The sequence below is a fragment of the Cupressus sempervirens genome, chromosome 4, assembly GCF_028749045.1.
Source record: "Cupressus sempervirens isolate cs-2001-9-10 chromosome 4, ASM2874904v1, whole genome shotgun sequence".
Classification (NCBI taxonomy): domain Eukaryota; kingdom Viridiplantae; phylum Streptophyta; class Pinopsida; order Cupressales; family Cupressaceae; genus Cupressus; species Cupressus sempervirens.
Genome location: NC_143121.1, coordinates 492993325 through 493007524, shown reverse-complemented (window position 1 = coordinate 493007524; position 14200 = coordinate 492993325). Strand labels below are relative to the sequence as shown.

Sequence of the window (14200 nt, the reverse complement as noted above, 5' to 3'; positions counted from 1 at the left end):
ATTTTCTAATTAATAATTTATAAGTAAATGAAATCAAATAAGTTTTAAGAATTAGACTTTATTTTTTTGACCTATTATAAATGTGTGAAATTGTTTGAACTTTAGATTTTTATTTTTATTTATTTTAATATTCATTTTATATTTTAAAAAATGATCTCCTCTTGGCGCAATCTTTGCATGCTCAAAAGCATGCAACTGCTAGTTTATTAATACAAACAAATTGTCTAACGAGATGTATGTCCCCTACATAGCCAAAATCTTAGCAAGTCGAGTACCCTTCCTATTGTAGATGAATAATAGATTTATATATAGATTATAAATAGACTTTGAATTCAATTTAGGATTTTCCACTTACACGCTCCAAACCTCATTACATTTAACTTTACCAACATACGATTTAATATTAGAATTTTGGCATCAGATAAGAAAACAAAATAAAACTGAGACGAACTCTGATATTTAGGGGAGAGGACCCAGTAATTGTGCACCCTAACTTCGCGCTTCTCAAAATCTTATGTGAAAATTTCAAATCACTCACATTTTTTTTGGTAGTAGCTTACTTGGCAAGTCCTCTGCTTATAACTAAGGTTTCAGAGCCACATCATCAAATATGATGCCACATCAACATGCTTTTTGTCTAAGTGTCCAAAACAGCCCCAAAAAAAAGTGAAACCAATCATAGTGCATTGGAGAACCCCATAATTGTGCAACTGATGTGGCATCACACTATTGGTTGCTTTTTGGAAAAAGGGACACTTTTCATTCACTTATAGGTAATTATCATTAACAAGAAGAACTTTAAAGTCACATATATTGGTACAATCTTGTCAAAAATTTTGGATGTTAAATCAACAAGCGTGAGTATTAAGTTAACAACTACTATCACAACCATTGGTACGTGCTCAAGTACTGGGTCCTCTCCCCTACTACGCCACGATATTTATTATTTAAAACGTAAGAATACATGGAGTAACAAAATAGAATAAATCAACCCCAACATCGTACAGAAATTAATTGAGTGATCCTTCCATCCCTTCGTTTATAAATATTGTTTTACATTGCATTCCCATTGCAATGAAAAGAAAACGCACCCTTTCTGCCCATTGCAATTACAACCAGAGGCTTTGAAGTAAAGACCTGTACTTTTAAATGTGTTTCGTCACATGAGCTATATTTTACAAACCTTCTGGCTCGTAAATCATCCATGTTAGACCTTGTGTGCCTGCAAAAGGAATACGAATACTCAAGTGTCTCCTCAAAGTTAAAGAAAGAGAGCAGAATCTTCGGTCAAATCAAAAGCCTACCCACCATACATATAGACCATTTTTAGAAACGTCAAAAATCAAAATAAAAACTTGCCTGCATAGCTATCGCTGGTTGGGGGGCTTGGGTTTGCTGAAGTTGATGGGGTAGAGTTTGAGGAAAGGATTGCAACTTGGGTGCTTGTGTCTGCAGCTGCTATTGTATTTAACATGAACACAGATTCGAGAATACATTCTCTTAACACATAATAACAAACAGAATTTCAAGCATAAAATAAACTCACGCACTGGAATTGTAGAATATTGAATTTGTTTTTGTTGAATCTGGTGATGCGGAACATGAGAATGGGATTGTGCTTGCATCGATGGCTGTCATATATAAAGTTATAAACCATTTCAACGGTCAGAACTACATTAGATGGTGAGAGGAGTAACCAGAGCAGCAGAATTGTGAACTCGCCTGCATTGCATTTATTGGCTGCTGGACTTGTGTGTTTTGAAGTTGAGGAAGAACTTGAGAATGGGCTTGTGCCTGATGCCCTTGTGTTGGCAGATGCATCTGATGTTTCTCAAGGGTGACCAATTCCACAGGTTTCTCCCACTGCCACAGGCATGAAAAAAATAACACAATTCTTGTCTCTAATTAAGGATCTTTAAGGGGTTTAAAAAAAAATTCAATGCACTTACCTTGCTTTCTCCAGTAACACTGTTATAATAATACTTGTGACCCTCTAAAGATGTGTATTCAGTCCAATTACATGTCTCGGGATTAAAATATGAAGTCTTCTCTTCAGCGACCATATTTGTAATAGTTACTGGTTGGGTGACAGTTGAGGGCATATTTGTATTAACAAGGGTTGGATTAAGCTGTCCCAAATAAGCCCAAGGCTGTGAACAATCAAACAATACAATAATCACAATTATTGTCTTCAGAGAGTATATATGTAATACATATGTAGATAAATTTTTAATCTCGTAGAAGAAAATGCCCTCCACATATCATAATGTAAGATGGCAAGTATTACAATTTTAAACAAACCTGTTGTTGAGTTTGCCCTTGTTGTGTTTGCAGAGATTGTGTTGAGGTCATTGGCTGCTGTTGCTGCTGGTCAATCAGGGATTGTTGCTCCTGCAACAAGGAATGTTGTTGCCCAACGGAATACTGATGTGATTGGAAATTAGATTTGACAGCAGGTGACTGAAGTTGAACTGGCTGTGACTGGGATGTTGGCTGCGGGTTTTGAGATGAAAGTACAGGAAAGGAGTATTGTGCTACATTAGTTTGCACCCATTGCGAAAGCAAGGCATCTTGTTGATGCCTTTGAGGCTTAGAAACTGGCAAATGTGGCATCAATTGTTGCAGCTGCCCGTTTTGTGAAGAGTGTGTATTTTGTGGTTGCAAGTTTGGTAACGATTGCAATTGAGGAGCTTGCTGCATTTGTGTAGGGACTTGCAACTGCTGTTGCATGTGTGGAAGCTGCTGACCATATGGCTGAGTTTGCAGCTGGACAGGTGGTTGCAGCTGCTGTTGCATTTGAGGCTGTTGCTGCTTTTGAGGATGTTGCAGACCATAAGCTTGAGTTTGCTGTTGCCGCATTTGAGGCTGTTGCAGACCATAAGCTTGAGTTTGCTGCTGTTGTAAGCCATATGCCTGAGGTTGCTGTTGGATAGAAGCTGGATTGAAGCCCTGTACAAGATAGGATTAAGTTCAATCTACAAGACAAGAAAGATGCTGTGTTTGTATCACAAATTTAATTATCATCCATCACAACCAGGCTAAAAACAAACACCAATTACCTGATGGTAATGAGCTGTCACCTGTAATGGAGCATGCATTTGTCCATGAATAGGATCGTTCACTTGACCTCTTATTTGTCCAACCTAAATTATACAAAAATTATTATAATGCCCTACCTACATTTAAAGAAAAACATCTTCAACTATAAGTAAAGAGCATTTCTGCCAAAGCACAAATAGCCTTCCATAATTGGAACAACCTCAATGGAGCCACCTCTAGGCATTATTGAGTTCCCATAAGGGCGCATAACAGTATTTGATGGCATCCTGGGTCCAGCAGCCATGGGCTGCCAATTTGTCAGTGGATGTTCTCTTGTATCCCATCCAGCACTGTGTGAAGGTCTGAAATAACCAGTGACTGATTAATTGTAAGGAATATTAACCAAAAAAATTATTCTTGTTGTGGAGGTCTTCCTACCTAAACCCTGTTTGTCCATGTGGTCCAGGGTTGAAGCCATGCCCTGGTGATACACGATAAGGACCATTTGATGCATCTCTACGTCTTTTAGGCTCAGCAATTCTCACTATCAATGGGTAATTACAACCCTGCAAAAACCATTAAGTTTGTGACACGCATATTATCCAGTTAAATCCCACTGAAAATACGTCTCAACAATTACCTCCATCATGTAAGTTCCATTCAAAGCATGAATGGCTGCCATTGCCATTTCTCTTGAAACATACCTGACAAATGCAGAACCTGTAAAGGAAACATGAATAATGCGTTAGAAGTTGATCTCTATATCCATCAGCAGACCTGCTTCAAATGCATACCTCTATTCTTCTTCAGCTCATCTTTCATAAGATAAATGCTTTCCACTTGTCCATATCGGGCAAATATCTGTCATTCATGACATCAAAATTTCTCTTTATGCAACCTCAAAAGTATTTTTATTTATTCCAAAGTCTGGCACTCCACAAAATTCACCTCTTCAATTTCCTTCTCAGTAGCTTGTTTATTAAGAGAACCAACAAACAACTTGTGCTCCATTGTACCTAAAATAGTCATCAAAACTTGAAATCAAACATTGAAGAGCCTAACTACACCTTTTTTAATTACAGCACCAAACTGAAATATTAACCATTACTCTTTAAGACCAATACAGTTAACAATATTATATCATTCTGATCTCAAATACAATGCCATAATTTTCATAAACAAATACAATAATGCCCGAAAAAGGGGAGTACCAAGTCGATCAAGTTCCCCATCAGCATATCTTACTTGCACAGGAAACGATCCCTGATTAAGAAAATGATTAACATAAACATTTCAAACAATGTAATGGTAGAACACAGCACTACAAGAAATAAAAAAATTAGTGAAAACACCAAATTTTGATTCAGATATACCCCTGGTAATATGCATATATTGTGAAGAGCTTTTATTGCCCTGTCAGCTTCTTCAATAGTGGAATACTTAACGAAACAGCAACCTGCAGCACAAGAAAGCATGTCAAATCATTGTAGAATAATATCCTTCTTTTGCTCATCTTAGTTTTTCTGCTATCTTTTCAAATACTGTCTGATATTGAAATATGAATTAACTCTTTCAACTGAATAGCACTTCAACCATTCAGTGTGTCATTATTGTATACTATACTGCGAAACAGTTACTGCCACATACCATCAGTAACATTCATGGGTCGAAACAGGTACTGCCAAATACCATCAGTAAAGTTCATGGGTGCAGGAATAGGTTTCACCGAATGATGGAATAAACTCAATGAGATAGTAAGTTAACCAAGCATCCGCACCCTAGAAAAGAAATACAAGCCATGGAAAATGAAAACACTAAACAGTCTTCATCTACATTGTCTTGTTTTGTTTTCTTGTATTCATAGGCACCTGGGAGTTGTTGTATGTTGATGTTATGGTTAAGCCTTGATGCCCAACCTTGTTTTTAATTAGGGTAAGCATGATAATCATTAGCTCTTACTCTGTTTTTTAGCTGTCTAAGTTCAAGCCTTAATTAGGATTTACACTATTCTTGTGCAGACTTACAGCTTCATTATTGTAACCCTACCCAAGGGTTATCTCAGTGCGCAGAGAAGGCTTAGAGGAAGAGGGGAACTGTGTCTATGGTTTTCATTCTTGTTTTTTTTCAAAAGAACGTGACCACAAGCATTGGCAATGGCTTGGCCATTCGGTAATGGAAAGTTGGAAACCACTATTGTACAGAGCTGTGGCATTGGCTGTTTTTCAGCATTCTGCTTATAATAAATGATGAATTATTTTTGTTATTGTGCGCTATGTAATATAAGGTTTAGAGGTTCTTAAAAATGAGAAAATGTTATCTAGCTTAAAATTGGGAGTTAACTCCCTGCTGTAACTTATCAATGGTTGAAAAAAATTGGATTGTGATTGAAGGTTTTGCTGTGAATTCATTGCCATCAATTCTCTTCAATTGTGGAAACTGGAAACCACTATGGCACCATCCCATGTTGCTGGCAGTCTCCATTGATCTGCTAGTAATGGAATGGCTATGTAGAACAAAGGAGGATATTTTTTTATCATGAATAATGCAAAAGGGTTTAAAGGTGCTGTGATGGAAGACTGAAAATGATATCTCAAGAGATAATGTGAAAAACTTCTCTCATCTAATTTTTAGATTTTAATTCTATGGTTTGGAATTTAAAGGGTGGTTCAAGTTCTTGTCTGTTGATTGACATTGATTAATTCAAAAATGTATACCTACCTACCCTGCTAAGCTATTCTTGGATATCTATCTGATTGCTTCTATTAAAAGTGGAAAACACATTTATACTTAAGCTTTTGAAATGTAGTCACAGTAAGCAGACACCATCGAGGCTTGAATAATAAGCCTTGAGGGTAAGCCTAACCACCCTAACCTACCTACCATTATAGTAATTAAGTTGAGCTTCAAAAAAAGCTATGCGTTTGAATTTGTAATATATTTGACAGTTGCCTAAAATAAGGCTTTAATCAGCATTGTCTTGGTTATCTCTATGAGCAAAGCTTAATATGGTTCAAGAAAAGTATCCATCTGGGATAGACATGGGATTTTAATTTTTCTACCATGGTAACTTTGCAACGCTGCTACCAATAACTCTTTGAACAACAATTTTATTGTAATGTAATTCCACTTCTCTTATTCAGCATGGCATGTCTCTTGTAAATAAGAATGATTGTCTTCAGAAAATGACCATGGGCAAAGTCTATAGAGCGCAAAAATGTCAAGCTTTTTCTTAATGTTTCCTTTCACCCACAAAAGAAGTCTTAGATTTCCCATCCCAAATGTAGATGGATGTTGTCAGTTTTGTTCTTTGCTGTCTTTTGACAGTCGTTAGTTCTCCAGTCTATAATATCATAATGTCATTTTGCCCCATTCTACTATCTTATTCATAGACTGTATGTTCCCTTCCATGTCCAGGACTCTTTGATTCAAACCAAGGGAAAGATCTTAGATTTCTCATCCCTAATTGGCACAGATGTTCTATAGTTTTGTTCTTTGTTGTCTTTGGAAGTACTCAGTTATTCAAAGTAATAGTTCATGTTGATATATTGCCCTATCATGTTATCTGTGATTTGCTTAGTCACTGCACATTCCTTGCCCTTGCCTCTTTGATTCAAGGGATAACTATAACTTCTTCCAATGGTTGGCTTGAGTAAGGCAATCATAGTTGTATGTCCCCACCATGTGATGCACCTAACAAAAGGATGCTGCAAAATCCTTCAATTGTGATGCTTGGAATTGCCAACCACATCTCTTGAAGTGTCATGTTTGGGAGTCAATTAATACCAAAAAACGGGATGGTCTTTTCAGACTTTTTCTATTCTACTATTCAGTAATGTTGCTCAATCAAAAGATATAACCATGAAGTTGTGGATGTTCAGATTCTGAAGTAAGCCAGCTTACAAGACATGTCAATATGTATGATGTAGAAAATCATTTACTTTTAACAGTTTGAGAACTGAAAACTATTTATGTGAAGGATTATTTAGAAGTAAAACAAGTGCTGATGATTTAAAAGTCGTTACATTCTGCATCTTTAATCCTCAATTGATGACTAATGAAACTCTTTCATATTGTGCATGTGTAATCCTGCTTCAGTAAACCTGATTCATTGGAGCTCCTGAATTGATGAATCATGAGAAAATCTTTCAAATTCTGCATCTTTAATCCTGTTATAATAAGCCTGATCCATTGTAGCTCCTGAATGAGGTGATCATGGGGTTTGTGTGCTGGATGGTGGCCCATGTGGATAATCTTACATCTGGAATCTCTGGTAATTGATCTTGATGAAGGTTTAGCAAGCACATTATCATTATGATCCTAACCTTGAACACAACTCTTAACTGTTACATTACTGATTGTGGAATTAACATGGAATGGAGACAAATATTGGCTAAGTTGTCAGTCCTGGTAAGGGGATAAGGTTCCAATATATAGACACACACATGTATGTATGTATGTATTTTTTAACTTTGTGATTGAATGTGTAATAATTTTGAATTGAATCTTCCAAGAAATTTGTTTACAGGGTTCTGCATGCAAAGTATCACTTAACAAAGAAGATGCAACAGCTATTTCCTCAAAAGGGCCTTATTTTTTAGTTAGTCTGTTTTACATGATAGACAGTTATTCATAAATCTGTACTTCTATTTCTGAATGATAGCACTCCTGGGGCACCCACATCGTTGGTCCTATTCGTGTTGTGTTTCGGTGCATGCAAAGGACCTGAAACTGGAGAACCCAGGAACATAGCATGTTAGTGATCATTCTCAAATTGCTTTCTTGATTTCAAAAATCATGGGCAAGTTGAAGAGGGTTACTTCTACTATCACTGTGACAGCAGAAAAACAATGCGATGACCCACATGGCTATTTTTCACTGCTGTGTCACATCATCAGATGCTCTGGTTCCTGCTACAGACTGAAAATCATTAGTACAACAAAGAAGCCACCATAAGGAACAGCTGTACGGTTACATCAATGTTGACTGCAGTGACTGACTGCCAGGAGGATTGTCTAGCACTATCCATTCTGTTCTCACCACTGACACTGAATATACTTGGAAGAATGAACCTTGAGGTAATCTTCAGGATTCAGGTATGATAATAGAGTATTTGGTAAAGTCTATTTTCTGAAACAGTTATATTCCTTACATAAAACATCCTTACTCAACATTAGTAAGTTAGATTGTGGTTTGGGAAACATTATAGGTAGCAAGTTCAAAGAAATTAGGAATTTATTATCGAATAGAAGTAAACCATTTTTAAAACCAGTCCTTGTTATTTAAGGCATGTCACTAGCAAATAAAAAATTATCAACCCAACAATTTCATGATCTCTCTGATTTGCAGTTCACATTGCAAAAATAAACTAAAATATTTGTAACTTGCAACTTACAGCTCTCTGAGCTCAGAAAGTTAATGTGTTGCAAAACTAAAATTTAAGCACGCTCAAGCTTGGTTATGATAAAAGCATATGGCCTTGACTATGATAAAAATATACAAACTCCTAACAAGACCCAGTGCTTCAACCTTCTAGGCATCACATAGTGACAATAAATGCTAAGTGGAATATTCATTCTAATTAGAGATGGCTTATCATGAACTGCTGACACTGATAAACCATTGGCTAATGTAGATTAGCTCAAGAATAAAGAGCTGAAGCCCAAAACATCCTTAAATATTTTTCAATATTGGCCTACAGATCCATACCCTAACCCACCTGCTTTCCATGTTTGAAACAAAACCCCATCAAAGGAGAACATTCTGGGATATCAACAGATGTTGAAAGACTTCAAATGAAGTTTCTTTGCTTCTGTACATCTATGAGAGATTACCTTCGACAATTGGCAAACATCCTATACAAGGTTCTTATGCCTGCATAAATCATATTAGCTCTCTTCCTCAAGTGCTAATATTTGCCTGATAAGCAGTAAAAGAAATACAGGAATACATTAGAAATTATAATTTTCAAATCTTTATATGGTGTGCAAGTTTTTGTCTAGCAGAAACAATTCTTATAAAAGCCAAAAGTGCTATTAAGAAGAGAAACAATGAATGCTCCACTGCCCATGTCAATGTAGAATGACAGTCTAAACTACACAGCTGAATCCTAGAAACCCATAGCATAATTTATTGCACTACAAATGAATAAACTAAGGAATTCTAAAACAGATGGTACTAATAAGTCAAACTTGCAAATAGTTTTCAAGCAATGAGCAAGGTGACCTTGATTTTGGAGAAATGAGATGATTAAGTGTACAAATACCAAAGTATAATTGGGTTGAATGAGCTCCTTCCCAGAAAGTCCCAATGCTTCGCACGTGTGGACATCACTCATTCATAATAAGTGTTACATGGTACATTCATGAAAGATGAGAGATGAGTTTTTGTGAACCACAAAAAATTTGGGCTCAATGCAGATTTATTCAAAACTACACAAATAAATCTCAAAATAACATCATGTAATTCAATTTAGTATAGGAACAACAAGTTAATAAGTTATAACATTAGAAGTATTTTAAACTTTTGTTTATTGTATATCACATATTATTCATCATAGGAACAATGCAGATTTATGGGAATAACAAACAAATCTCAAAGCAGATTTATTCTTAATTTGGGCGCAAATAAATCTGAATTTGGGCTCAATGCAGATTTACTCAAAACTACACAAATAAATCTCAAAATATCATCATAAAATTTGAGACAGTATAGGAACAAGAAGCTTATTATTTATACACACATAAGTATATCACATATTAGGCCATAGCCCCTCAGCAATATTGTAATTTTAATGTAAGAAGCTAAGAATTACATGAAAAAACTGCCTTTAACACTTGCTTTTCAATATCAAAAACATGAAAAATGGAGTGAGCAAGTTATCAAACTCTAGGCTAAGGCAGCAATATGGCATTTATCAAGCATCAACAAATGCCAATAAAATTGAAAGGTCTAAATCAACAATGAGAATTTTCAAATGCAAAAACGTGTCTAAATCATGGAAGTTCAACACAATAAGGCTAAAAACATAGCATGAGATCTGCAGATATTATTTGCTTATCATATAGCATATGTGGTCATAGGTAAGAGTTTTACTGTAAGGAACCATAGCTAGAGAGTACTCAATGGTAACTCACCCTACGAGAACTGTGGCCTGACATGATAAGCATCCCAGCAACTTGGAGCTTTAGGAATTTTTGTTGGATCGCTGATCTGTACAATAACTGAAATCCTCAATCACATTGGCTAAACCACTTCCTTCCACAAAAGATAACGACTATATTTCCATTGCCCACAGCAATAAATATAAATTGTGTAGACACCTATGTGCATCGAAATTCCTCTGATGAATGATGTGACATCTGAATAAAGGTTTTCCATAAATTCTTTTAAGGAACAGTTCAGGTTGGAGAAAAAGAAAACAAAATGAAAAGAATTGAACCTTACACTATTTAGATAATTATCATCAATTAGAAAAAGCATGTCACCAGTCATCAATTTGAAACTTTAAAAATGCATATATTAATCAAACTTGAGATTGATTTACAAATGTCCTCAGGGCATGACAAATAACCTATCAAGGACAAATGAGAGCTAAAGATCATATGGTCAATTTAATTCTAGCAGACAACTCACAAATAAATCTTTAGTTTTAGATCCAATATTAATTTCCCACAAGCAATATAGAAACCTAAAGGGTAGAACTTATAAATGGCAACAGACTGTTACTTTTTTAAAACATAAAAAACCTAGGAAATTAATAAGTATTACTATTTTCTAAACATTAAATAACCTTCAAAAGGAGCAGAATTACAAAAGCAAATAAGTGATACATCTAGAAATATAAAGAAAAACTACTCCAAAGCAACTTAGGAACATTTACCTTTTTGCTGACCACTTGTCTTATCTTTTACCAAAGCAACTTCAAGTAAATTTCCATGTTCAACGAATATATGGCGTACCTAGCAATACAAAAAATGATCAGTCAACCACCTTTGAAAAAAAGGTGAAGTGTTTTCAAATCATTTTAAAAAAATTGATTCCAAAATAGTTGCATATAAATGGTCAGACCTCATCTTCAGTTATGGTTTTTGGGACATAGCCCACAAAAAGCTTGACAAAGCTTCCATCACTGGCGGAACGAGCAATGTCATCTGTGATGAAACAGGCAGAGCATACATAAGCTTCAGCTAAAATACATATCTTAGAAAAGCTTCAAGGTAAAGTCTTTTTGCTTCTTTGATGACAAACAATGTAAGCCAGCCACCTCCAAATTTGAAATTCCTAGGTCACAATGAATAGTGATAGAGATTGCACATAACCAGTAAAAATGACACATTAAAAGAGTAGAGTGTTGGGATAGGCTCCATGTTACCCCAAAAAATCTGCCATATACACATCATGACTGCAGGTGAATTGTGAAGTTTCAATTTGGTCACAGGCCCGGCCATTAAATTAAGATTCAGAAAATCAAAAAAATTGATGATACACTAATTGGCGCCATACCTGGCTTGGATTCTTATCAAGCAGGTAAAAAAATATTCAGAAACAGATGATAATGTCAGAGGAAAGGCAATCCACAAATGAGATTAGCAACAGGAATATGCAAAAGAAAAGAACAAAGAAGATGATGAATAGAGTTTTTGCAAAATGATGCAAGATTGAGACCTTTTTGAATTACAGTTATAATCAGATATTTAGCTGTGATATGCACATGTTCTTGCTTTAATTTGAACTTGGTAGTTTTTGAGTCAAGTATGCTAGTTCTGACTGTTACGTAAAGTATGTAAGGATGTATGCAGACCTTTGTCAGTGATCGATGCACAATTCAAAAAAAGAAAAAAAATGACGATACAAACAGTAAACAGAAAAAACATTATCCAGCCTGACAATAAATGTCTCGTCCCCCAAATCCGTTTTGGCTTCAGCATGACCTAAAACCAACTTTAAACTTTGCAATATTTGACAGCGTTTCCAATTATTGAATTTTTTTTGTGATTTGACTATGTGAGTTCTAAGCCAAACATTCTATGTCACTTGAGATATGTTCACGTGAATTAAACTCGTGAGTCACAGGTAAAAAGAAAAAATACATACTTGAATCCCAATTAGTCATGGCATAACTTCTACATTTTTCATCCCATTTCTCCCTTTAGAAAGTAAATCAAACTCGTAGCCCTTCACGTATGCGTTTCAGAGAGTATATACTAGACCATGAACATTGATCAGAACTTAGAATGGGCTTCACTGATTTGCCGCCTGTTTTGTTTTGTTTTTTTAAAATGTAGGAACTTAAAAACACGCTAAAAACACACTTCCCGTGATAAAACAAGTATGGCATACCTTGGGTAATTATAGGCGAGTTGGAATGAATAGGAACCCCACTCGCATCCCGCTTCTGCCCAACAGGAATATCATTCATATTTGCTTTAGTATTACTTGGAGGCACTGCTAGTGTCCCATTTACATTTGGATTTCCACTTTCACCCCCAATCAGAGGAAGGCTTTGAGGAGGAAAAATACAGCCCTGATCTGTACTGGTGACAGTAGAAGAAGTTCCCATGGCCAAACGAAATAAAGCTTTTAGTCACAACCGCTTTGAATCCAAAACCCTACCAGAACCCTAACCCTGTCCCTGCAATTTATTTCAAAGCTCACTCAGCCTTCTTTCGATTACAATTTGCTTTTTTATTATTATTATTTAAAGCCGACGCAAAATTGAACAGTAAACGAAGGGATAGTCTTTGTTGTCGCCGGGTCGCGGGATGATGTCACTTTACATTTTCTACGTTTTGAGTTTTGAGTGATAAATATGGAAAAAGTAATAAAATCTATAAAACTAAATAACTGTTTAGCTTAGGCTCATCAAAATGGCACATAGAAGGATCAAAATGCATTTTTATTAATTAATTTAAAAAATTAATACAAACAACTCTTTATAATAAAAACTCATCAAAATTAAGAGATCGTCACATATTAATGATTATTAATTAATTAAAAAAATTAATACAAACAAATTGATTATGGAGGGGCATTTTGGCCCTCTATAATAAAAACCCATCAAAATTAAGAGATCGTCACATATTAATGATGTTATGAACTAGCAATTGCACCCAAAAAAAAATTAAAGATAGGTAGATAGCTATTTGATTTGAAAGCATAATTAAATCTCTATATAATAAAATGAAGTTTTACTAATAGATGAAAGTAGACTTGGCATTAATTGTTGTAATAGTGTACTTTTATCAATAGAAAGAACATAATTTTCTTTAGATTTTATATTCAAAATTTTAGTTGGCAAGTTTGAAGAGTGATTAGAATCTTTTTTCCATTTTAACTTTTTTTTTTCATTTTTTTAAATTTTTTTCATAGTAAACTCTTGAACTCTCTAAATTTAATCGTTGTTATTCAAACTTTTGTAATCAATTTCTAAGAGTGATTTTTTTATGAAAGATATTTTAGAAATGTATAAGTTATAATGAGTTAGTGAATTCAAATTAATAGTTTTTTAGTCAAATCAATTTTAGCATTACTTAAATCCAATGTGTACTAAAAACATCAATCATACTCACAAAAAAAGAAAAAAAAATCTTACAAACAATTTTATCTATGAATATAAATAAATCAATAATAAGTTTAATTGATCTTATTTTAAGGTCGTTCATATTAATTCAACAACAAAAAATTCAAAAACTTTTTACAAATACAATCTAAATTAAGAATTTATTGAATCATTCTTAATGTGAACACATTTTTGATGTAGAATCTTTAAAGTTCATTTCATATTGGTCAAAAAAAGAACATTTTTTTAATCTCTTTTGAGAGTGATTCAAATCTTTTTTCTATTTATAACAATTTTTGTAAATTTGTTTTATAGTGAAATCTTCAACTCTAGCTCAATTTAATTATTGTTTATTTTTGTATATATGTATATTTATTTTCCCTAAATCAAATATTTATATGGTAAAAAAATTAATCAAATTTTTGTAATCAATTTTTTAGAGTACTTTTTTATATTAGAGACATTTTAGAAATGTATTAAGTTATAATGTAATAGTGAATTCAAATTAACTTATCGTTGTTCTATAATATTTATATTTATATATAATTCAATTTTGAAAGTACCTTAAAATAACTATTTATGATGAAAATACAGATTCTATTC

General features: G+C 34.3%; 1 protein-coding gene across 3 annotated transcripts; it reads right to left on the bottom strand.

Annotated features, from left to right (window-relative positions):
* Positions 1-1006: 1006 nt before the first annotated feature.
* Positions 1007-12728, bottom strand: LOC149562100 (flowering time control protein FCA-like). Of its 3 annotated transcripts, none has more exons than XM_089825638.1 (17): positions 12379-12728; positions 11107-11189; positions 10919-10997; positions 4413-4495; positions 4251-4302; positions 3988-4055; positions 3834-3900; positions 3680-3759; positions 3478-3605; positions 3260-3401; positions 3060-3143; positions 2302-2949; positions 1950-2150; positions 1723-1863; positions 1551-1631; positions 1360-1458; positions 1007-1222 (listed from the first exon to the last, which is right to left on the bottom strand). In XM_089825638.1, the coding sequence occupies exons 1-17, from the start codon at positions 12596-12598 to the stop codon at positions 1208-1210; spliced, it is 2271 nt and encodes a 756-aa protein (XP_089681764.1). In that variant the 5' UTR covers positions 12599-12728; the 3' UTR covers positions 1007-1207. The 3 variants fall into 3 exon arrangements, with proteins under 3 accessions (XP_089681764.1, XP_089681766.1, XP_089681765.1); XM_089825640.1 differs by having other exon boundaries at positions 1360-1449; XM_089825639.1 differs by having other exon boundaries at positions 1360-1455; positions 12379-12727.
* Positions 12729-14200: the final 1472 nt, after the last annotated feature.

Coding starts and splice junctions, on each gene's coding strand:
- LOC149562100 (XM_089825638.1), bottom strand. CDS start 12,598: ATGGGAACTTCTTCTACTGTCACCAGTACAGATCAGGGCTGTATTTTT. Junction 10,998..11,106: donor AAACCATAACTGAAGATGAG/GTCTGACCATTT, acceptor TTGTATTGCTAG/GTACGCCATATATTCGTTGA. Junction 3,402..3,477: donor CATGGACAAACAGGGTTTAG/GTAGGAAGACCT, acceptor TGGTTATTTCAG/ACCTTCACACAGTGCTGGAT.